The 25,442-nt window shown below is 37.4% G+C and overlaps 1 protein-coding gene across 3 annotated transcripts in view; it reads left to right on the top strand.

Annotated features, from left to right (window-relative positions):
* Positions 1–216: 216 nt before the first annotated feature.
* Positions 217–25,442, top strand: part of si:ch211-81a5.8 (uncharacterized protein LOC560648 homolog) — a 50,008-nt gene continuing 24,782 nt past the window's right edge. Inside the window, exons 1-4 of one of the 3 annotated variants that reach the window (XM_058048103.1) lie at positions 217–434; positions 788–883; positions 2,944–3,172; positions 3,703–3,790. In XM_058048103.1, coding sequence (XP_057904086.1) covers positions 2,970–3,172; positions 3,703–3,790 — 291 coding nt within the window. In that variant the 5' untranslated portion in view covers positions 217–434; positions 788–883; positions 2,944–2,969. Of the gene's footprint in view, positions 435–787; positions 884–2,857; positions 3,173–3,702; positions 3,791–25,442 lie in introns of those variants that run through there. The other 2 variants (XM_058048102.1, XM_058048104.1) reach the window with 2 other exon arrangements.

The raw sequence follows: 25,442 nt of genomic DNA, 5'->3' as shown, positions 1-25,442 counted from the left end.
ACTACATGGGGAGTATTTTTTTGTATGAAATGATTAAAAGTGTATATATGTATGTATAATATTGTAGAATTAAAAAGTAATCCTTTCCTTTTAAACAATCATCTTAATACACGTGCCTAACAAAAACAACCAATAACAATACAGTATGGGGCGTGGTCGCCTTCCCGATCCAGCCAATCGCATTCAAGCATACACAGGAGCCAAGACAAACCTGACAGTAATTAAAATTAATCTCTGTGGCGACTCCAGAATCAGGAAAAAGCCGAAAAAGACACAAATTATAACTATTAACTTTAATATTTTTGTTAAATAAAGCATTGAAACAACTCCATGATATAAAATACGTCACAGTAGCAACTTGACCTAGACGTCAGCTTGATGAGAAGATGACCAGAAGAACTACAATAACATCAAACAAACGACAGAATCTTCTGGTAAGTTTCTAATAATTTTGAGACAAACGAGTGAAGAGAGTACTAAAATAGTATAACATTAAACCTTCGTCTATCGCTGTTAATTGGTATTATTACTCATTTAGAAATTTAATATTTTCGTACTTTGCGCATAGAACACTGCTAGCTAGCTGTTTACAATTTACTCAATACGTTTTTTAAGCTATTATTAAAGCCTTCTGGATATCAAATAACACCACTATAATCACCGTTACACACATTACCCTAATATAGTTGATATAATAAGAGAAAATAAGTTTTTAAGACATAGATAATTGTGTTAAATCTGCTGTCAGGTTTAGTGCGCGTGACCAGTTTTTGTTTACTTTTGACAGCTCGACCTCAGCTCTGTGTTTTCTGGCCGTGCGTCACGTGACCCTGCTGGCCCCCCTCCAGACCGGAACGGATCCAAGCAGGATTTACTACAACAGGTGTGTCCCTTCATAAGCTTCCCCATCTGTCCTCACATTTTCGGCCCCATTCATCCTTCAGTCCTCATCAATCAACTCCTTTTTAGGGTGTGGGCGGGGCTTAAGCCTCACAGGGATATACAGTATTGATTCATTGCTTAGTTATCATAGGGGCAGACCCTTTTTACATGGTCTGACTGAGACATGGACCAAAAGTGAGTCCGAGTCCGTTGCCTGGTATGGTAATATACTGCAAAATTAGTCAGCATAAGCAAAAACAAGCAATCTTATCATTCAAATCCTTTGGCTTTTTGCCCCACAAAAGTTGTAATAATCTAATAATAGTCCAAAAATCAATGTCAAAGATATATATATATTTTTTCTTTACAGGAAATAATACAGTAATCACTCATTCAGACCATGATATATTTTTGTAGCTAAAGTATAGAAAATCGTAAGGGGGTATGTCGTTTTTTTCAGTTTTTTTCAACTTGCTTCAAATGCACTTTTTTGGTGAAAAAAACAAGGGAAAACTCACTCACGCTCAACAAGGACCCCAGAAGCACCCAAAAATGGCATAAAATGCCAGATTTTGAATTTGGTGATTTTTGAAAAAAACGTAAGGGGTTAGTATGTCGTTTTTTCATTTTTTTCAACTTGCTTATAAAGCACTTTTCTGTCAAAAATAAAAGTGGAAACCTCACACACGCTCAACAGGGGACCCAGAAGCATCCAAAAATGGCATAAAATGCCAGATTTTCAATTTGATGATTTTTGAAAAAAAATGTAAGGGGTTAGTATGTCGTTTTTTTTTCAGTTTTTTTCAACTTGCTTCTAATGCACTTTTTTTGTCAAAAACACAATGAAAACCTCACTCATGCTTAACAGGGGCCCCAGGAGGACCCAAAAATGGCATAAAATTCCAGAGTTTGAATTTGGTCATTTTTGACAAAAAACGTTTTTTTCTGTTTTTTTCAACTTCCTTCTAATGCACTTTTTTGGTGGAAAAAAACAAAAGAAATCTCACTCACGCTCAACAGGGGCCCCAAGAGCATCCAGAAATGGCATAAAATGCCAGATTTTGAATTTGGTGATTTTTGAAAAAAACGTAAGGGGTTAGTATGTCGTTTTTTTCCAGTTTTTCAACTTGCTTTTAAAGCACTTTTCTGTCAAAAATAAAAGTGGAAACCTCATACACGCTCAACAGGGGACCCAGAAGCATCCAAAAATGGCATAAAATGCCAGTGTTTGAATTTGGTCATTTCTGACAAAAAACGTAAGGGGTTAGTATGTCGTTTTTTTGAACTTGCTTCTAATGCACTTTTTTGGTCAAAAAAACAAGGGAAAACTCACACACACTCAACAGGGGCCCCAGAAGCACCCAAAAACGGCATCAAATGTTGGTGTTTGCGAGCGGTGATTATTAACAAAAATCATAAGGGGTTAGTATGTCGTTTTTTTCAGGGTTTTTTTCGTTTTTTTTTTTAAGCTTGCTTCTAATGCACTTTTCTGGTAAAAAAAAAAAAAACATGGGAAAACACACACGCTCAACAGGGACCCCAGAAACGGCATAAAATGGCGGTGTTTGCGGGCGGTGATTTTTGACTGTTGTGGGATAATGACATAATAATAATAATAATAAAAGGTGATCAGGTCTGATGCTTGCGCGTTTCACAGAACATCATTGAACACCTAGTGACCAGTATAGAATAGAACATATCACAGTGTCTTTGAATGCCTCATACAGTAATGTGTACTTTTATTTCATATAACACATAGTATGCTCAAGTGTTTCATTTTAAGCAAAATACTGTGTACAGTAGGCGTATTTTGTGAGTATCACTTGGGAGTATTTGTGATTATTCAGTGGGAAAAGGTTTGGCTGAAGTAAACAAGCAGCTGCTGGTCTGGCCTGGGTGTATTTTTATAAGTAAGCCTTGCGTCTTCATGTAATCCACTTTAAGGAGCACAAGGGGTCACATCCTCTAAAGTAGACACACATACTGTATATCCTGTATGCCACTTAGTGGACGCACATCACTTCGGCTCCAACAGTCTTCATCGGCTTCTCTTCTTCACAGATTTGGCCTATCGTTTCGAAAAAGCAATGGATTCCATCTTGTCACTGGGCGCCTCCTTCAAACACTTGAGCAGCACCAACACCGGCTCCCCCAAGAGAGGCGCGAAAGGCCGCAGGAGCAGCTTCACGCGCCGGGCGAGCATCAGCAGACGGAGAAGTCTTCCCTGCAGCAGCCAGAAGGTCCCGGATTCGTGGCTGAGAGTCTACCAGGCGGAACTCAAACAAGAAAGGTCAGCAAAAAAAACCCTGAAATTGTCAAGCGTTATCAGGGCGTTTGTCAGCAAGTCATGCAGTGGTTTGTACAGATCGATGTTGTCAGTTTCGTAATAGGATTTCCATTCTGGGGCTGCAAATTTTTTAAACCCCTTTTTATAATTATGTCATGAATGAATTGATAGGGGGCTGCACGGTAGACAAGTGGTTAGCGCGCAGACCTCACAACTAGGAGACCCGAGTTCAAGCCCACCCTCAGCCATCTCTGTGTGGAGTTTTCTCCGGCTTCCTCCCACATTCCAAAAACATGCTAGGTTAATCGGCGACTCCAAATTGTCCATAGGTATGAATGTGAGTGTGAATGGTTGTTTGTCTATATGTGCCCTGTGATTGGCTGGCTGGCCACCAGTTCAGGGTGTACCCCGCCTCTCGCCCCCCCGTGACTCTCGTGAAGATAAGTGGTAGAAAATGAATGAATGAATGAATTGATAGGGATGCTTGAGAGTGGACTAATGGGTTTGTTGGCCGTGTGCCGTTTTGTGTTCAGGAAAAGGCAGCAAGCAACACTTGCTAAGAAAAACGCTGAAAGGTCCGTCAGAAAGACCCACTTCAGGAGCCATCACTGCCTGCCAAGGGTACGTAACGTGACTTGAACTGATTTGAAGTGATTCAGTTTTTTTCAACTTGCTTCAAATGTAGTTTTCTGGTAAAAAAAAAAAAAACAACAAAAAAACAAGGGAAACCTCACACACACACAACAGGGGCCCCAGGAGGACCCAAAAATGGCATAAAATGCCAAAGTTTGAATTTGGTAATTTTTGACAAAAAAGGGGTTAGTATGTCGTTTTTTTTTCAGTTTTTTCAACTTGCTTCTAATGCACTTTTTTGGTGAAAAAAACGCGGGAAACCTCACTCACGCTCAACAGGGGCCCCAGGAGGACCCAAAAATGGCACAAAATGCCAAAGTTTAAATTTGGTCATTTTTGACAAAAAACGTAGGGGTTAGTATGTTGTTTTTTTCACTTTTTTCAACTTGCCTCTAATGCACTTTTTTGGTGAAAAAAACACGGGAAACCTCACTCATGCTTAACAGGGGCCCAGGAGGACCCAAAAATTGCATAAAATGCCAAAGTTTAAATTTGGTCACTTTTGACAAAAAACGACATACGTTTTACGTTTTTTGTCAAAAATCACCAAATTGAAAATCTGGCATTTTATGCCATTTTTGGGTGCTTCTGGGTCCCCTGTTGAGCGTGTGTGAGGTTTCCACTTTTATTTTTGACAGAAAAGTGCTTTAAAAACAAGTCAAAAAAATGAAAATAAACGACATACTAACCCCTTACGTTTTTTGTCAAAAATCACCAAATTGAAAATCTGGCAGTTTATGCCATTTTTGGATGCTTCTGGGTCCCCTGTTGAGCGTGTGTGAGGTTTCCACTTTTATTTTTGACAGAAAAGTGCTTTAAAAGCAAGTTGAAAAAAAAAAAAAAAACGACATACTAACCCCTTACGTTTTTTGTCAAAAATCACCAAATTGAAAATCTGGATTTTTATGCCATTTTTGGATGCTTCTGGGTCCCCTGCTGAGCGGGTGTGAGGTTTCCACTTTTATTTTTGACAGAAAAGTGCTTTAAAAGCGAGTTGAAAAAAATGAAAAAAACGACATACTAACCCCTTATGTTTTTTTCCAAAAATCACCAAATTGAAAATCTGGCATTTTATGCCATTTTTGGATGCTTGTGGGTCCCCTGTTGAGCGTGTGTGAGGTTTCCACTTTTATTTTTGACAGAAAAGTGCTTTAAAAGCAAGTCAAAAAAATGAAAAAAAAAAACGACATACTAACCTTACGTTTTTTGTCAAAAATCACCAAATTGAAAATCTGGCATTTGATGCCATTTTTGGATGCTTCTGGGTCCCCTGTTGAGCGTGTGTGAGGTTTCCACTTTTATTTTTGACAGAAAAGTGCTTTAAAAGCAAGTCGAAAAAATGAAAAAAACGACATACTAACCCCTTACGTTTTTTGTCAAAAATCACCAAATTGAAAATCTGGCATTTTATGCCATTTTTGGGTGCTTCTGGGTCCCCTGTTGAGCGTGTGTGAGGTTTCCACTTTTATTTTTGACAGAAAAGTGCTTTAAAAGCAAGTCAAAAAAATGAAAAAAAAAACGACATACTAACCCCTTACGTTTTTTGTCAAAAATCACCAAATTGAAAATCTGGCATTTTATGCCATTTTTGGATGCTTCTGGGTCCCCTGTTGAGCGTGTGTGAGGTTTCCACTTTTATTTTTGACAGAAAAGTGCTTTAAAAGCAAGTCGAAAAAATGAAAAAAAAACGACATACTAACCCCTTACGTTTTTTGTCAAAAATCACCAAATTGAAAATCTGGCATTTTATGCCATTTTTGGATGCTTCTGGGTCCCCTGTTGAGCGTGTGTGAGGTTTCCACTTTTATTTTTGACAGAAAAGTGCTTTAAAAGCGAGTTGAAAAAAAAGAAAAATGACATACTAACCCCTTACGTTTTTTTCCAAAAATCACCAAATTGAAAATCTGGCATTTTATGCCATTTTTGGGTGCTTCTGGGTCCCCTGTTGAGCGTGTGTGAGGTTTCCACTTTTATTTTTGACAGAAAAGTGCTTTAAAAGCAAGTCGAAAAAATGAAAAAAAACGACATACTAACCCCTTACGTTTTTTTTCAAAAATCACCAAATTCAAAATCTGGCATTTTATGCTATTTTTGGATGCTTCTGGGTCCCCTGTTGAGCGTGTGTGAGGTTTCCACTTTTATTTTTGACAGAAAAGTGCTTTAAAAGCAAGTCAAAAAAATGAAAAAAAACGACATACTAACCCCTTACGTTTTTTGTCAAAAATCACCAAATTGAAAATCTGGCATTTTATGCCATTTTTGGATGCTTGTGGGTCCCCTGTTGAGCGTGTGTGAGGTTTCCACTTTTATTTTTGACAGAAAAGTGCTTTAAAAGCAAGTCGAAAAAATGAAAAAAAACGACATACTAACCCCTTACGTTTTTTGTCAAAAATCACCAAATTGAAAATCTGGCATTTTATGCCATTTTTGGATGCTTCTGGGTCCCCTGTTGAGTGTGTGTGAGGTTTCCACTTTTATTTTTGACAGAAAAGTGCTTTAAAAGCGAGTTGAAAAAAATGAAAAAAACGACATACTAACCCCTTACGTTTTTTTCCAAAAATCACCAAATTGAAAATCTGGCATTTTATGCCATTTTTGGATGCTTGTGGGTCCCCTGTTGAGCGTGTGTGATGTTTCCACTTTTATTTTTGACAGAAAAGTGCTTTAAAAGCAAGTCAAAAAAATGAAAACAAAAAACGACATACTAACCCCTTACGTTTTTTGTCAAAAATCACCAAATTAAAAATCTGGCATTTTATGCCATTTTTGGGTGCTTCTGGGTCCCCTGTTGAGCGTGTGTGAGGTTTCCACTTTTATTTTTGACAGAAAAGTGCTTTAAAAGCAAGTCGAAAAAATGAAAAAAAACGACATACTAACCCCTTACGTTTTTTTTCAAAAATCACCAAATTCAAAATCTGGCATTTTATGCTATTTTTGGATCCTTCTGGGTCCCCTGTTGAGCGTGTGTGAGGTTTCCACTTTTATTTTTGACAGAAAAGTGCTTTAAAAGCAAGTCGAAAAAATGAAAAAAAACGACATACTAACCCCTTACGTTTTTTTTCAAAAATCACCAAATTCAAAATCTGGCATTTTATGCTATTTTTGGATCCTTCTGGGTCCCCTGTTGAGCGTGTGTGAGGTTTCCACTTTTATTTTTGACAGAAAAGTGCTTTAAAAGCAAGTCGAAAAAATGAAAAAAACGACATACTAACCCCTTACGTTTTTTGTCAAAAATCACCAAATTGAAAATCTGGCATTTTATGCCATTTTTGGGTGCTTCTGGGTCCCCTGTTGAGCGTGTGTGAGGTTTCCACTTTTATTTTTGACAGAAAAGTGCTTTAAAAGAAAGTCAAAAAAATGAAAAAAAAAACGACATACTAACCCCTTACGTTTTTTGTCAAAAATCACCAAATTGAAAATCTGGCATTTTATGCCATTTTTGGATGCTTCTGGGTCCCCTGTTGAGCGTGTGTGAGGTTTCCACTTTTATTTTTGACAGAAAAGTGCTTTAAAAGCAAGTCGAAAAAATGAAAAAAAAAACGACATACTAACCCCTTACGTTTTTTTTCAAAAATCACCAAATTCAAAATCTGGCATTTTATGCTATTTTTGGATGCTTCTGGGTCCCCTGTTGAGCGTGTGTGAGGTTTCCACTTTTATTTTTGACAGAAAAGTGCTTTAAAAGCAAGTCAAAAAAATGAAAAAAACGACATACTAACCCCTTACGTTTTTTGTCAAAAATCACCAAATTGAAAATCTGGCATTTTATGCCATTTTTGGATGCTTGTGGGTCCCCTGTTGAGCGTGTGTGAGGTTTCCACTTTTATTTTTGACAGAAAAGTGCTTTAAAAGCAAGTCGAAAAAATGAAAAAAAACGACATACTAACCCCTTACGTTTTTTTTCAAAAATCATCAAATTCAAAATCTGGCATTTTATGCTATTTTTGGATCCTTCTGGGTCCCCTGTTGAGCGTGTGTGAGGTTTCCACTTTTATTTTTGACAGAAAAGTGCTTTAAAAGCAAGTCGAAAAAATGAAAAAAAACGACATACTAACCCCTTACGTTTTTTTGCAAAAATCACCAAATTCAAAATCTGGCATTTTATGCTATTTTTGGATCCTTCTGGGTCCCCTGTTGAGCGTGTGTGAGGTTTCCACTTTTATTTTTGACAGAAAAGTGCTTTAAAAGCAAGTCAAAAAAAAGAAAAAAAACGACATACTAACCCCTTACGTTTTTTGTCAAAAATCACCAAATTGAAAATCTGGCATTTTATGCCATTTTTGGATGCTTGTGGGTCCCCTGTTGAGCGTGTGTGAGGTTTCCACTTTTATTTTTGACAGAAAAGTGCTTTAAAAGCAAGTCGAAAAAATGAAAAAAAAAAAACGACATACTAACCCCTTACGTTTTTTGTCAAAAATCACCAAATTCAAAATCTGGCATTTGATGCCATTTTTGGATGCTTCTGGGTCCCCTGTTGAGCGTGTGTGAGGTTTCCACTTTTATTTTTGACAGAAAAGTGCTTTAAAAGCAAGTCGAAAAAATGAAAAAAACGACATACTAACCCCTTACGTTTTTTGTCAAAAATCACCAAATTGAAAATCTGGCATTTTATGCCATTTTTGGGTGCTTCTGGGTCCCCTGTTGAGCGTGTGTGAGGTTTCCACTTTTATTTTTGACAGAAAAGTGCTTTAAAAGAAAGTCAAAAAAATGAAAAAAAAAACGACATACTAACCCCTTACGTTTTTTGTCAAAAATCACCAAATTGAAAATCTGGCATTTTATGCCATTTTTGGGTGCTTCTGGGTCCCCTGTTGAGCGTGTGTGAGGTTTCCACTTTTATTTTTGACAGAAAAGTGCTTTAAAAGAAAGTCAAAAAAATGAAAAAAAAAAAACCGACATACTAACCCCTTACGTTTTTTGTCAAAAATCACCAAATTGAAAATCTGGCATTTTATGCCATTTTTGGATGCTTCTGGGTCCCCTGTTGAGCGTGTGTGAGGTTTCCACTTTTATTTTTGACAGAAAAGTGCTTTAAAAGCAAGTCGAAAAAATGAAAAAAAACGACATACTAACCCCTTACGTTTTTTTTCAAAAATCACCAAATTCAAAATCTGGCATTTTATGCTATTTTTGGATGCTTCTGGGTCCCCTGTTGAGCGTGTGTGAGGTTTCCACTTTTATTTTTGACAGAAAAGTGCTTTAAAAGCAAGTCAAAAAAATGAAAAAAAACGACATACTAACCCCTTACGTTTTTTGTCAAAAATCACCAAATTGAAAATCTGGCATTTTATGCCATTTTTGGATGCTTGTGGGTCCCCTGTTGAGCGTGTGTGAGGTTTCCACTTTTATTTTTGACAGAAAAGTGCTTTAAAAGCAAGTCGAAAAAATGAAAAAAAACGACATACTAACCCCTTACGTTTTTTGTCAAAAATCACCAAATTGAAAATCTGGCATTTTATGCCATTTTTGGATGCTTCTGGGTCCCCTGTTGAGCGTGTGTGAGGTTTCCACTTTTATTTTTGACAGAAAAGTGCTTTAAAAGCGAGTTGAAAAAAATGAAAAAAACGACATACTAACCCCTTACGTTTTTTTCCAAAAATCACCAAATTGAAAATCTGGCATTTTATGCCATTTTTGGATGCTTGTGGGTCCCCTGTTGAGCGTGTGTGAGGTTTCCACTTTTATTTTTGACAGAAAAGTGCCTTAAAAGCAAGTCAAAAAAATGGAAAAAAAAAACGACATACTAACCCTTTACGTTTTTTGTCAAAAATCACCAAATTGAAAATCTGGCATTTTATGCCATTTTTGGATGCTTCTGGGTCCCCTGTTGAGCGTGTGTGAGGTTTCCACTTTTATTTTTGACAGAAAAGTGCTTTAAAAGCAAGTCAAAAAAAATGGAAAAAAACCCCCGACATACTAACGTTTTTTGTCAAAAATCACCAAATTAAAAATCTGGCATTTTATGCCATTTTTGGATGCTTCTGGGTCCCCTGTTGAGCGTGTGTGAGGTTTCCACTTTTATTTTTGACAGAAAAGTGCTTTAAAAGCAAGTCAAAAAAATGAAAAAAAAAAAAGCGACATACTAACCCCTTACGTTTTTTGTCAAAAATCACCAAATTGAAAATCTGGCATTTTATGCCATTTTTGGATGCTTCTGGGTCCCCTGTTGAGCGTGTGTGAGATTTCCACTTTTATTTTTGACAGAAAAGTGCCTTAAAAGCAAGTCAAAAAAATGAAAAAAAACGACATACTAACCCCTTACGTTTTTTTTCAAAAATCACCAAATTCAAAATCTGGCATTTGATGCCATTTTTGGATGCTTGTGGGTCCCCTGTTGAGCGTGTGTGAGGTTTCCACTTTTATTTTTGACAGAAAAGTGCTTTAAAAGCAAGTCGAAAAAATGAAAAAAAAAATGACATACTAACCCCTTACGTTTTTTGTCAAAAATCACCAAATTGAAAATCTGGCATTTGATGCCATTTTTGCATGCTTCTGGGTCCCCTGTTGAGCGTGTGTGCGGTTTCCACTTTTATTTTTGACAGAAATGTGCTTTATAAGCAAGTTGAAAAAAATGAAAAAAACGACATACTAACCCCTTACGTTTTTTTTCAAAAATTGACGCCCTAAAATTTGGGCATTTTATGCCATTTTTGGATGCTCCTGGGGCCCCTGTTGAGTGTGTGTGAGGTTTCCCGTGTTTATTTTAACAGAAAAGTGCATTTTGAGCAAGTTGAAAAAACTGAAAAAAACGACATACTAACTAACCCCTTACGTTTTTTTTCAAAAATTGACGCCCTAAAATTTGGGCATTTTATGCCATTTCTGGATGCTCCTGGGGCCCCTGTTGAGTGTGTGTGAGGTTTCCCGTGTTTATTTTAACAGAAAAGTGCATTTTGAGCAAGTTGAAAAAACTGAAAAAAACGACATACTAACCCCTTACGTTTTTTTTCAAAAATTGACGCCCTAAAATTTGGGCATTTTATGCCATTTTTGGATGCTCCTGGGGCCCCTGTTGAGTGTGTGTGAGGTTTCCCGTGTTTATTTTAACAGAAAAGTGCATTTTGAGCAAGTTGAAAAAACTGAAAAAAACGACATACTAACCCTTACGGTTTTTTTCAAAAATTGACGCCCTAAAATTTGGGCATTTTATGCCATTTTTGGATGCTCCTGGGGCCCCTGTTGAGTGTGTGTGAGGTTTCCCGTGTTTATTTTAACAGAAAAGTGCATTTTGAGCAAGTTGAAAAAACTGAAAAAAACGACATACTAACCCCTTACGTTTTTTTTCAAAAATTGACGCCCTAAAATTTGGGCATTTTATGCCATTTTTGGATGCTCCTGGGGCCCCTGTTGAGTGTGTGTGAGGTTTCCCGTGTTTATTTTAACAGAAAAGTGCATTTTGAGCAAGTTGAAAAAACTGAAAAAAACGACATACTAACCCCTTACGTTTTTTTTCAAAAATTGACGCCCTAAAATTTGGGCATTTTATGCCATTTCTGGATGCTCCTGGGGCCCCTGTTGAGTGTGTGTGAGGTTTCCAGTGTTTATTTTAACAGAAAAGTGCATTTTGAGCAAGTTGAAAAAACTGAAAAAATTTGACATTTTATGCCATTTTTGGATGCTCCTGGGGACCTGTTGAGTGTGTGTGAGGTTTCCCGTGTTTATTTTAACAGAAAAGTGCATTTTGAGCAAGTTGAAAAAACTGAAAAAAATTGACATTTTATGCCATTTTTGGATGCTCCTGGGGACCTGTTGAGTGTGTGTGAGGTTTCCCGTGTTTATCTTAACAGAAAATTGCATTTTGAGCAAGTTGAAAAAACTGAAAAAAACGACATACTAACCCCTTACGTTTTTTTTCAAAAATTGACGCCCTAAAATTTGGGCATTTTATGCCATTTCTGGATGCTCCTGGGGCCCCTGTTGAGTGTGTGTGAGGTTTCCCGTGTTTATTTTAAAAGAAAAGTGCATTTTGAGCAAGTTGAAAAAACTGAAAAAAACGACATACTAACCCCTTACGTTTTTTTTCAAAAATTGACGCCCTAAAATTTGGGCATTTTATGCCATTTCTGGATGCTCCTGGGGCCCCTGTTGAGTGTGTGTGAGGTTTCCCGTGTTTATTTTAAAAGAAAAGTGCATTTTGAGCAAGTTGAAAAAACTGAAAAAAACGACATACTAACCCCTTACGTTTTTTTTCAAAAATTGACGCCCTAAAATTTGGGCATTTTATGCCATTTCTGGATGCTCCTGGGGCCCCTGTTGAGTGTGTGTGAGGTTTCCCGTGTTTATTTTAACAGAAAAGTGCATTTTGAGCAAGTTGAAAAAACTGAAAAAAACGACATACTAACCCCTTACGTTTTTTTTTCAAAAATTGACGCCCTAAAATTTTGGCATTTTATGCCATTTTTGGATGCTCCTGGTGCCCCTCTTGAGTGTGTGTGAGGTTTCCCGTGTTTATTTTAACAGAAAAGTGCATTTTGAGCAAGTTGAAATAACTGAAAAAAACGACATACTAACCCCTTACGTTTTTTTTCAAAAATTGACGCCCTAAAATTTTGGCATTTTATGCCATTTTTGGATGCTCCTGGTGCCCTTCTTGAGTGTGTGTGAGGTTTCCCGTGTTTATTTTAACAGAAAAGTGCATTTTGATCAAGTTGAAAAAACTGAAAAAAACGACATACTAACCCCTTACGTTTTTTAAAAAAAATTGACGCCCTAAAATGTGGGCATTTTATGCCATTTTTGGATGCTCCTGGGGCCCCTGTTGAGTGTGTGTGAGGTTTCCCGTGTTTATTTTAACAGAAAAGTGCATTTTGAGCAAGTTGAAAAAACTGAAAAAAACGACATACTAACCCCTTACGTTTTTTTTTTAAAATTGACGCCCTAAAATTTGGGCATTTTATGCCATTTCTGGATGCTCCTGGGGCCCCTGTTGAGTGTGTGTGAGGTTTCCCGTGTTTATTTTAACAGAAAAGTGCATTTTGAGCAAGTTGAAAAAACTGAAAAAAACGACATACTAACTAACCCCTTACGTTTTTTTCAAAAATTGACGCCCTAAAATTTGGGCATTTTATGCCATTTCTGGATGCTCCTGGGGCCCCTGTTGAGTGTGTGTGAGGTTTCCCGTGTTTATTTTAACAGAAAAGTGCATTTTGAGCAAGTTGAAAAAACTGAAAAAAACGACATACTAACCCCTTACGTTTTTTTTCAAAAATTGACGCCCTAAAATTTTGGCATTTTATGCCATTTTTGGATGCTCCTGGTGCCCCTCTTGAGTGTGTGTGAGGTTTCCCGTGTTTATTTTAACAGAAAAGTGCATTTTGAGCAAGTTGAAAAAACTGAAAAAAACGACATACTAACCCCTTACGTTTTTTTTCAAAAATTGACGCCCTAAAATGTGGGCATTTTATGCCATTTTTGGATGCTCCTGGGGCCCCTGTTGAGTGTGTGTGAGGTTTCCCGTGTTTATTTTAACAGAAAAGTGCATTTTGAGCAAGTTGAAAAAACTGAAAAAATTTGACATTTTATGCCATTTTTGGATGCTCCTGGGGCCCCTGTTGAGTGTGTGTGAGGTTTCCTGTGTTTATTTTAACAGAAAAGTGCATTTTGAGCAAGTTGAAAAAACTGAAAAAAACGACATACTAACCCCTTACGTTTTTTTTCAAAAATTGACGCCCTAAAATTTGTGCATTTTATGCCATTTCTGGATGCTCCTGGGGCCCCTGTTGAGTGTGTGTGAGGTTTCCCGTGTTTATTTTAACAGAAAAGTGCATTTTGAGCAAGTTGAAAAAACTGAAAAAAACGACATACTAACCCCTTACGTTTTTTTTCAAAAATTGACGCCCTAAAATTTTGGCATTTTATGCCATTTTTGGATGCTCCTGGTGCCCCTCTTGAGTGTGTGTGAGGTTTCCCGTGTTTATTTTAACAGAAAAGTGCATTTTGATCAAGTTGAAAAAACTGAAAAAAACGACATACTAACCCCTTACGTTTTTTTAAAAAAATTGACGCCCTAAAATGTGGGCATTTTATGCCATTTTTGGATGCTCCTGGGGCCCCTGTTGAGTGTGTGTGAGGTTTCCCGTGTTTATTTTAACAGAAAAGTGCATTTTGAGCAAGTTGAAAAAACTGAAAAAAACGACATACTAACCCCTTACGTTTTTTTTCAAAAATTGACGCCCTAAAATTTGGGCATTTTATGCCATTTCTGGATGCTCCTGGGGCCCCTGTTGAGTGTGTGTGAGGTTTCCCGTGTTTATTTTAACAGAAAAGTGCATTTTGAGCAAGTTGAAAAAACTGAAAAAATTTGACATTTTATGCCATTTTTGGATGCTCCTGGGGCCCCTGTTGAGTGTGTGTGAGGTTTCCCGTGTTTATTTTAACAGAAAAGTGCATTTTGAGCAAGTTGAAAAAACTGAAAAAAACGACATACTAACCCCTTACGTTTTTTTTCAAAAAATGACGCCCTAAAATTTTGGCATTTTATGCCATTTTTGGATGCTCCTGGTGCCCCTCTTGAGTGTGTGTGAGGTTTCCCGTGTTTATTTTAACAGAAAAGTGCATTTTGAGCAAGTTGAAAAAACTGAAAAAAACGACATACTAACCCCTTACGTTTTTTTTCAAAAATTGACGCCCTAAAAGTTTTGCATTTTATGCCATTTTTGGATGCTCCTGGTGCCCCTCTTGAGTGTGTGTGAGGTTTCCCGTGTTTATTTTAACAGAAAAGTGCATTTTGAGCAAGTTGAAAAAACTGAAAAAAACGACATACTAACCCCTTACGTTTTTTTTCAAAAATTGACGCCCTAAAATGTGGGCATTTTATGCCATTTTTGGATGCTCCTGGGGCCCCTGTTGAGTGTGTGTGAGGTTTCCCGTGTTTATTTTAACAGAAAAGTGCATTTTGAGCAAGTTGAAAAAACTGAAAAAATTTGACATTTTATGCCATTTTTGGATGCTCCTGGGGCCCCTGTTGAGTGTGTGTGAGGTTTCCTGTGTTTATTTTAACAGAAAAGTGCATTTTGAGCAAGTTGAAAAAACTGAAAAAAACGACATACTAACCCCTTACGTTTTTTTTCAAAAATTGACGCCCTAAAATTTGTGCATTTTATGCCATTTCTGGATGCTCCTGGGGCCCCTGTTGAGTGTGTGTGAGGTTTCCCGTGTTTATTTTAACAGAAAAGTGCATTTTGAGCAAGTTGAAAAAACTGAAAAAAACGACATACTAACCCCTTACGTTTTTTTTCAAAAATTGACGCCCTAAAATTTTGGCATTTTATGCCATTTTTGGATGCTCCTGGTGCCCCTCTTGAGTGTGTGTGAGGTTTCCCGTGTTTATTTTAACAGAAAAGTGCATTTTGATCAAGTTGAAAAAACTGAAAAAAACGACATACTAACCCCTTACGTTTTTTTAAAAAAATTGACGCCCTAAAATGTGGGCATTTTATGCCATTTTTGGATGCTCCTGGGGCCCCTGTTGAGTGTGTGTGAGGTTTCCCGTGTTTATTTTAACAGAAAAGTGCATTTTGAGCAAGTTGAAAAAACTGAAAAAAACGACATACTAACCCCTTACGTTTTTTTTCAAAAATTGACGCCCTAAAATTTGGGCATTTTATGCCATTTCTGGATGCTCCTGGGGCCCCTGTTGAGTGTGTGTGAGGTTTCCCGTGTTTATTTTAACAGAAAAGTGCATTTTGAGCAAGTTGAAAAAACTGAAAAAATTTGACATTTTATGCCATTTTTGGATGCTCCTGGGGCCCCTGTTGAGTGTGTGTGAGGTTTCCCGTGTTTATTTTAACAGAAAAGTGCATTTTGAGCAAGTTGAAAAAACTGAAAAAAACGACATACTAACCCCTTACGTTTTTTTTCAAAAAATGACGCCCTAAAATTTTGGCATTTTATGCCATTTTTGGATGCTCCTGGTGCCCCTCTTGAGTGTGTGTGAGGTTTCCCGTGTTTATTTTAACAGAAAAGTGCATTTTGAGCAAGTTGAAAAAACTGAAAAAAACGACATACTAACCCCTTACGTTTTTTTTCAAAAATTGACGCCCTAAAAGTTTTGCATTTTATGCCATTTTTGGATGCTCCTGGTGCCCCTCTTGAGTGTGTGTGAGGTTTCCCGTGTTTATTTTAACAGAAAAGTGCATTTTGAGCAAGTTGAAAAAACTGAAAAAAACGACATACTAACCCCTTACGTTTTTTTTCAAAAATTGACGCCCTAAAATTTGGGCATTTTATGCCATTTCTGGATGCTCCTGGGGCCCCTGTTGAGTGTGTGTGAGGTTTCCCGTGTTTATTTTAACAGAAAAGTGCATTTTGAGCAAGTTGAAAAAACTGAAAAAAACGACATACTAACCCCTTACGTTTTTTTTCAAAAATTGACGCCCTAAAATTTTGGCATTTTATGCCATTTTTGGATGCTCCTGGGGCCCCTGTTGAGTGTGTGTGAGGTTTCCCGTGTTTATTTTAAAAGAAAAGTGCATTTTGAGCAAGTTGAAAAAACTGAAAAAAACGACATACTAACCCCTTACGTTTTTTTTCAAAAATTGACGCCCTAAAATTTGGGCATTTTATGCCATTTCTGGATGCTCCTGGGGCCCCTGTTGAGTGTGTGTGAGGTTTCCCGTGTTTATTTTAACAGAAAAGTGCATTTTGAGCAAGTTGAAATAACTGAAAAAAACGACATACTAACCCCTTACGTTTTTTTTCAAAAATTGACGCCCTAAAATTTTGGCATTTTATGCCATTTTTGGATGCTCCTGGTGCCCTTCTTGAGTGTGTGTGAGGTTTCCCGTGTTTATTTTAACAGAAAAGTGCATTTTGAGCAAGTTGAAAAAACTGAAAAAAACGACATACTAACCCCTTACGTTTTTTTTCAAAAATTGACGCCCTAAAAGTTTTGCATTTTATGCCATTTTTGGATGCTCCTGGTGCCCCTCTTGAGTATGTGTGAGGTTTCCCGTGTTTATTTTAACAGAAAAGTGCATTTTGATCAAGTTGAAAAAACTGAAAAAAACGACATACTAACCCCTTACGTTTTTTTAAAAAAATTGACGCCCTAAAATGTGGGCATTTTATGCCATTTTTGGATGCTCCTGGGGCCCCTGTTGAGTGTGTGTGAGGTTTCCCGTGTTTATTTTAACAGAAAAGTGCATTTTGAGCAAGTTGAAAAAACTGAAAAAATTTGACATTTTATGCCATTTTTGGATGCTCCTGGGGCCCCTGTTGAGTGTGTGTGAGGTTTCCCGTGTTTATTTTAACAGAAAAGTGCATTTTGAGCAAGTTGAAAAAACTGAAAAAAACGACATACTAACCCCTTACGTTTTTTTTCAAAAATTGACGCCCTAAAATTTGGCATTTTATGCCATTTCTGGATGCTCCTGGGGCCCCTGTTGAGTGTGTGTGAGGTTTCCCGTGTTTATTTTAACAGAAAAGTGCATTTTGAGCAAGTTGAAAAAACTGAAAAAAACGACATACTTTACGTTTTTTTTCAAAAATTGACGCCCTAAAATTTGGGCATTTTATGCCATTTCTGGATGCTCCTGGGGCCCCTGTTGAGTGTGTGTGAGGTTTCCCGTGTTTATTTTAAAAGAAAAGTGCATTTTGAGCAAGTTGAAAAAACTGAAAAAAACGACATACTAACCCCTTACGTTTTTTTTCCAAAAATTGACGCCCTAAAATTTGGGCATTTTATGCCATTTCTGGATGCTCCTGGGGCCCCTGTTGAGTGTGTGTGAGGTTTCCCGTGTTTATTTTAACAGAAAAGTGCATTTTGAGCAAGTTGAAATAACTGAAAAAAACGACATACTAACCCCTTACGTTTTTTTTCAAAAATTGACGCCCTAAAATTTGTGCATTTTATGCCATTTCTGGATGCTCCTGGGGCCCCTGTTGAGTGTGTGTGAGGTTTCCCGTGTTTATTTTAACAGAAAAGTGCATTTTGAGCAAGTTGAAAAAACTGAAAAAAACGACATACTAACCCCTTACGTTTTTTTTCAAAAATTGACGCCCTAAAATTTGGGCATTTTATGCCATTTTTGGATGCTCCTGGGGCCCCTGTTGAGTGTGTGTGAGGTTTCCCGTGTTTATTTTAACAGAAAAGTGCATTTTGAGCAAGTTGAAAAAACTGAAAAAAACGACATACTAACCCCTTACGTTTTTTTTCAAAAAATGACGCCCTAAAATTTTGGCATTTTATGCCATTTTTGGATGCTCCTGGTGCCCTTCTTGAGTGTGTGTGAGGTTTCCCGTGTTTATTTTAACAGAAAAGTGCATTTTGAGCAAGTTGAAAAAACTGAAAAAAACGACATACTAACCCCTTACGTTTTTTTTCAAAAATTGACGCCCTAAAATTTTGGCATTTTATGCCATTTTTGGATGCTCCTGGTGCCCTTCTTGAGTGTGTGTGAGGTTTCCCGTGTTTATTTTAACAGAAAAGTGCATTTTGAGCAAGTTGAAAAAACTGAAAAAAACGACATACTAACCCCTTACGTTTTTTTTCATAAATTGACGCCCTAAAAGTTTTGCATTTTATGCCATTTTTGGATGCTCCTGGTGCCCCTCTTGAGTATGTGTGAGGTTTCCCGTGTTTATTTTAACAGAAAAGTGCATTTTGATCAAGTTGAAAAAACTGAAAAAAACGACATACTAACCCCTTACGTTTTTTTAAAAAAATTGACGCCCTAAAATGTGGGCATTTTATGCCATTTTTGGATGCTCCTGGGGCCCCTGTTGAGTGTGTGTGAGGTTTCCCGTGTTTATTTTAACAGAAAAGTGCATTTTGAGCAAGTTGAAAAAACTGAAAAAATTTGACATTTTATGCCATTTTTGGATGCTCCTGGGGCCCCTGTTGAGTGTGTGTGAGGTTTCCCGTGTTTATTTTAACAGAAAAGTGCATTTTGAGCAAGTTGAAAAAACTGAAAAAAACGACATACTAACCCCTTACGTTTTTTTTCAAAAATTGACGCCCTAAAATTTGGCATTTTATGCCATTTCTGGATGCTCCTGGGGCCCCTGTTGAGTGTGTGTGAGGTTTCCCGTGTTTATTTTAACAGAAAAGTGCATTTTGAGCAAGTTGAAAAAACTGAAAAAAACGACATACTTTACGTTTTTTTTCAAAAATTGACGCCCTAAAATTTGGGCATTTTATGCCATTTCTGGATGCTCCTGGGGCCCCTGTTGAGTGTGTGTGAGGTTTCCCGTGTTTATTTTAAAAGAAAAGTGCATTTTGAGCAAGTTGAAAAAACTGAAAAAAACGACATACTAACCCCTTACGTTTTTTTTCAAAAATTGACGCCCTAAAATTTGGGCATTTTATGCCATTTCTGGATGCTCCTGGGGCCCCTGTTGAGTGTGTGTGAGGTTTCCCGTGTTTATTTTAACAGAAAAGTGCATTTTGAGCAAGTTGAAATAACTGAAAAAAACGACATACTAACCCCTTACGTTTTTTTTCAAAAATTGACGCCCTAAAATTTGTGCATTTTATGCCATTTCTGGATGCTCCTGGGGCCCCTGTTGAGTGTGTGTGAGGTTTCCCGTGTTTATTTTAACAGAAAAGTGCATTTTGAGCAAGTTGAAAAAACTGAAAAAAACGACATACTAACCCCTTACGTTTTTTTTCAAAAATTGACGCCCTAAAATTTGTGCATTTTATGCCATTTCTGGATGCTCCTGGGGCCCCTGTTGAGTGTGTGTGAGGTTTCCCGTGTTTATTTTAACAGAAAAGTGCATTTTGAGCAAGTTGAAAAAACTGAAAAAAACGACATACTAACCCCTTACGTTTTTTTTCAAAAATTGACGCCCTAAAATTTGTGCATTTTATGCCATTTCTGGATGCTCCTGGGGCCCCTGTTGAGTGTGTGTGAGGTTTCCCGTGTTTATTTTAACAGAAAAGTGCATTTTGAGCAAGTTGAAATAACTGAAAAAAACGACATACTAACCCCTTACGTTTTTTTTCAAAAATTGACGCCCTAAAATTTGTGCATTTTATGCCATTTCTGGATGCTCCTGGGGCCCCTGTTGAGTGTGTGTGAGGTTTCCCGTGTTTATTTTAACAGAAAAGTGCATTTTGAGCAAGTTGAAAAAACTGAAAAAAACGACATACTAACCCCTTACGTTTTTTTTCAAAAATTGACGCCCTAAAATTTGGGCATTTTATGCCATTTTTGGATGCTCCTGGGGCCCCTGTTGAGTGTGTGTGAGGTTTCCCGTGTTTATTTTAACAGAAAAGTGCATTTTGAGCAAGTTGAAAAAACTGAAAAAAACGACATACTAACCCCTTACGTTTTTTTTCAAAAAATGACGCCCTAAAATTTTGGCATTTTATGCCATTTTTGGATGCTCCTGGTGCCCTTCTTGAGTGTGTGTGAGGTTTCCCGTGTTTATTTTAACAGAAAAGTGCATTTTGAGCAAGTTGAAAAAACTGAAAAAAACGACATACTAACCCCTTACGTTTTTTTTCAAAAATTGACGCCCTAAAATTTTGGCATTTTATGCCATTTTTGGATGCTCCTGGTGCCCTTCTTGAGTGTGTGTGAGGTTTCCCGTGTTTATTTTAACAGAAAAGTGCATTTTGAGCAAGTTGAAAAAACTGAAAAAAACGACATACTAACCCCTTACGTTTTTTTTCATAAATTGACGCCCTAAAAGTTTTGCATTTTATGCCATTTTTGGATGCTCCTGGTGCCCCTCTTGAGTATGTGTGAGGTTTCCCGTGTTTATTTTAACAGAAAAGTGCATTTTGATCAAGTTGAAAAAACTGAAAAAAACGACATACTAACCCCTTACGTTTTTTTAAAAAAATTGACGCCCTAAAATGTGGGCATTTTATGCCATTTTTGGATGCTCCTGGGGCCCCTGTTGAGTGTGTGTGAGGTTTCCCGTGTTTATTTTAACAGAAAAGTGCATTTTGAGCAAGTTGAAAAAACTGAAAAAAACGACATACTAACCCCTTACGTTTTTTTTCAAAAATTGACGCCCTAAAATTTGGGCATTTTATGCCATTTCTGGATGCTCCTGGGGCCCCTGTTGAGTGTGTGTGAGGTTTCCCGTGTTTATTTTAACAGAAAAGTGCATTTTGAGCAAGTTGAAAAAACTGAAAAAATTTGACATTTTATGCCATTTTTGGATGCTCCTGGGGCCCCTGTTGAGTGTGTGTGAGGTTTCCCGTGTTTATTTTAAAAGAAAAGTGCATTTTGAGCAAGTTGAAAAAACTGAAAAAAACGACATACTAACCCCTTACGTTTTTTTTCAAAAATTGACACCCTAAAATTTGGGCATTTTATGCCATTTCTGGATGCTCCTGGGGCCCCTGTTGAGTGTGTGTGAGGTTTCCCGTGTTTATTTTAACAGAAAAGTGCATTTTGAGCAAGTTGAAATAACTGAAAAAAACGACATACTAACCCCTTACGTTTTTTTTCAAAAATTGACGCCCTAAAATTTGTGCATTTTATGCCATTTCTGGATGCTCCTGGGGCCCCTGTTGAGTGTGTGTGAGGTTTCCCGTGTTTATTTTAACAGAAAAGTGCATTTTGAGCAAGTTGAAAAAACTGAAAAAATTTGACATTTTATGCCATTTTTGGATGCTCCTGGGGCCCCTGTTGAGTGTGTGTGAGGTTTCCCGTGTTTATTTTAACAGAAAAGTGCATTTTGAGCAAGTTGAAAAAACTGAAAAAAACGACATACTAACCCCTTACGTTTTTTTTCAAAAAATGACGCCCTAAAATTTTGGCATTTTATGCCATTTTTGGATGCTCCTGGTGCCCCTCTTGAGTGTGTGTGAGGTTTCCCGTGTTTATTTTAACAGAAAAGTGCATTTTGAGCAAGTTGAAAAAACTGAAAAAAACGACATACTAACCCCTTACGTTTTTTTTCAAAAATTGACGCCCTAAAATTTTGGCATTTTATGCCATTTTTGGATGCTCCTGGTGCCCTTCTTGAGTGTGTGTGAGGTTTCCCGTGTTTATTTTAACAGAAAAGTGCATTTTGAGCAAGTTGAAAAAACTGAAAAAAACGACATACTAACCCCTTACGTTTTTTTTCAAAAATTGACGCCCTAAAATTTGGGCATTTTATGCCATTTCTGGATGCTCCTGGGGCCCCTGTTGAGTGTGTGTGAGGTTTCCCGTGTTTATTTTAACAGAAAAGTGCATTTTGAGCACGTTGAAAAAACTGAAAAAAACGACATACTAACCCCTTACGTTTTTTTTTAAAAATTGACGCCCTAAAATTTGGGCATTTTATGCCATTTCTGGATGCTCCTGGGGCCCCTGTTGAGTGTGTGTGAGGTTTCCCGTGTTTATTTTAACAGAAAAGTGCATTTTGAGCAAGTTGAAAAAACTGAAAAAAAACGACATACTAACCCCTTACGTTTTTTTTCAAAAATTGACGCCCTAAAATTTGGGCATTTTATGCCATTTTTGGTTGCTCCTGGGGCCCCTGTTGAGTGTGTGTGAGGTTTCCCGTGTTTATTTTAACAGAAAAGTGCATTTTGAGCAAGTTGAAAAAACTGAAAAAAACGACATACTAACCCATTACGTTTTTTTTCAAAAATTGACGCCCTAAAATTTGGGCATTTTATGCCATTTCTGGATGCTCCTGGGGCCCCTGTTGAGTGTGTGTGAGGTTTCCAGTGTTTATTTTAACAGAAAAGTGCATTTTGAGCAAGTTGAAAAAACTGAAAAAAACGACATACTAACCCCTTACGTTTTTTTTTCAAAAATTGACGCCCTAAAATTTGGGCATTTTATGCCATTTTTGGATGCTCCTGGGGCCCCTGTTGAGTGTGTGTGAGGTTTCCCGTGTTTATTTTAACAGAAAAGTGCATTTTGAGCAAGTTGAAAAAACTGAAAAAAACGACATACTAACCCCTTACGTTTTTTTTCAAAAATTGACGCCCTAAAATTTGGGCATTTTATGCCATTTCTGGATGCTCCTGGGGCCCCTGTTGAGTGTGTGTGAGGTTTCCCCTGTTTATTTTAACAGAAAAATGCATTTTGAGCAAGTTGAAAAAACTGAAAAAAACGACATACTAACCCCTTACGTTTTTTTTCAAAAATTGACGCCCTAAAATTTGGGCATTTTATGCCATTTCTGGATGCTCCTGGGGCCCCTGTTGAGTGTGTGTGAGGTTTCCCGTGTTTATTTTAACAGAAAAGTGCATTTTGAGCAAGTTGAAAAAACTGAAAAAAACGACATACTAACCCCTTACGTTTTTTTTCAAAAATTGACGCCCTAAAAGTTTTGCATTTTATGCCATTTTTGGATGCTCCTGGTGCCCCTCTTGAGTGTGTGTGAGGTTTCCCGTGTTTATTTTAACAGAAAAGTGCATTTTGAGCAAGTTGAAAAAACTGAAAAATTTTGACATTTTATGCCATTTTTGGATGCTCCTGGTGCCCCTGTTGAGTGTGTGTGAGGTTTCCCGTGTTTATTTTAACAGAAAAGTGCATTTTGAGCAAGTTGAAAAAACTGAAAAAAACGACATACTAACCCCTTACGATTTTTTTTTCAAAAATTGACGCCCTAAAATTTGGGCATTTTATGCCATTTCTGGATGCTCCTGGGGCCCCTGTTGAGTGTGTGTGAGGTTTCCCGTGTTTATTTTAACAGAAAAGTGCATTTTGAGCAAGTTGAAAAAACTGAAAAAAAACGACATACTAACCCCTTACGTTTTTTTTCAAAAATTGACGCCCTAAAATTTGGGCATTTTATGCCATTTCTGGATGCTCCTGGGGCCCCTGTTGAGTGTGTGTGAGGTTTCCCGTGTTTATTTTAACAGAAAAGTGCATTTTGAGCAAGTTGAAAAAACTGAAAAAAACGACATACTAACCCCTTACGATTTTTTTTCAAAAATTGACGCCCTAAAATTTGGGCATTTTATGCCATTTCTGGATGCTCCTGGGGCCCCTGTTGAGTGTGTGTGAGGTTTCCCGTGTTTATTTTAACAGAAAAGTGCATTTTGAGCAAGTTGAAAAAACTGAAAAAAACGACATACTAACCCCTTACGTTTTTTTTCAAAAATTGACGCCCTAAAATTTGGGCATTTTATGCCATTTTTGGATGCTCCTGGGGCCCCTGTTGAGTGTGTGTGAGGTTTCCCGTGTTTATTTTAACAGAAAAGTGCATTTTGAGCAAGTTGAAAAAACTGAAAAAAACGACATACTAACCCCTTACGTTTTTTTTCAAAAATTGACGCCCTAAAATTTGGGCATTTTATGCCATTTTTGGATGCTCCTGGGGCCCCTGTTGAGTGTGTGTGAGGTTTCCCGTGTTTATTTTAACAGAAAAGTGCATTTTGAGCAAGTTGAAAAAACTGAAAAAAACGACATACTAACCCCTTACGTTTTTTTTCAAAAATTGACGCCCTAAAATTTGGGCATTTTATGCCATTTCTGGATGCTCCTGGGGCCCCTGTTGAGTGTGTGTGAGGTTTCCCCTGTTTATTTTAACAGAAAAATGCATTTTGAGCAAGTTGAAAAAACTGAAAAAAACGACATACTAACCCCTTACGTTTTTTTTCAAAAATTGACGCCCTAAAATTTGGGCATTTTATGCCATTTCTGGATGCTCCTGGGGCCCCTGTTGAGTGTGTGTGAGGTTTCCCGTGTTTATTTTAACAGAAAAGTGCATTTTGAGCAAGTTGAAAAAACTGAAAAAAACGACATACTAACCCCTTACGTTTTTTTTCAAAAATTGACGCCCTAAAAGTTTTGCATTTTATGCCATTTTTGGATGCTCCTGGTGCCCCTCTTGAGTGTGTGTGAGGTTTCCCGTGTTTATTTTAACAGAAAAGTGCATTTTGAGCAAGTTGAAAAAACTGAAAAATTTTGACATTTTATGCCATTTCTGGATGCTCCTGGGGCCCCTGTTGAGTGTGTGTGAGGTTTCCCGTGTTTATTTTAACAGAAAAGTGCATTTTGAGCAAGTTGAAAAAACTGAAAAAAACGACATACTAACCCCTTACGTTTTTTTTCAAAAATTGACGCCCTAAAATTTGGGCATTTTATGCCATTTCTGGATGCTCCTGGGGCCCCTGTTGAGTGTGTGTGAGGTTTCCCCTGTTTATTTTAACAGAAAAATGCATTTTGAGCAAGTTGAAAAAACTGAAAAAAACGACATACTAACCCCTTACGTTTTTTTTCAAAAATTGACGCCCTAAAATTTGGGCATTTTATGCCATTTCTGGATGCTCCTGGGGCCCCTGTTGAGTGTGTGTGAGGTTTCCCGTGTTTATTTTAACAGAAAAGTGCATTTTGAGCAAGTTGAAAAAACTGAAAAAAACGACATACTAACCCCTTACGTTTTTTTTCAAAAATTGACGCCCTAAAAGTTTTGCATTTTATGCCATTTTTGGATGCTCCTGGTGCCCCTCTTGAGTGTGTGTGAGGTTTCCCGTGTTTATTTTAACAGAAAAGTGCATTTTGAGCAAGTTGAAAAAACTGAAAAATTTTGACATTTTATGCCATTTCTGGATGCTCCTGGGGCCCCTGTTGAGTGTGTGTGAGGTTTCCCGTGTTTATTTTAACAGAAAAGTGCATTTTGAGCAAGTTGAAAAAACTGAAAAAAAACGACATACTAACCCCTTACGTTTTTTTTCAAAAATTGACGCCCTAAAATTTGGGCATTTTATGCCATTTCTGGATGCTCCTGGGGC

Source organism: Doryrhamphus excisus, chromosome 14, assembly GCF_030265055.1.
Source record: "Doryrhamphus excisus isolate RoL2022-K1 chromosome 14, RoL_Dexc_1.0, whole genome shotgun sequence".
In the NCBI taxonomy this organism is placed as follows: Eukaryota; Metazoa; Chordata; class Actinopteri; order Syngnathiformes; family Syngnathidae; genus Doryrhamphus; species Doryrhamphus excisus.
The sequence above is the reverse complement of the archived record's forward strand: the minus strand, read 5'-3'. Positions and strand labels throughout refer to the sequence as shown.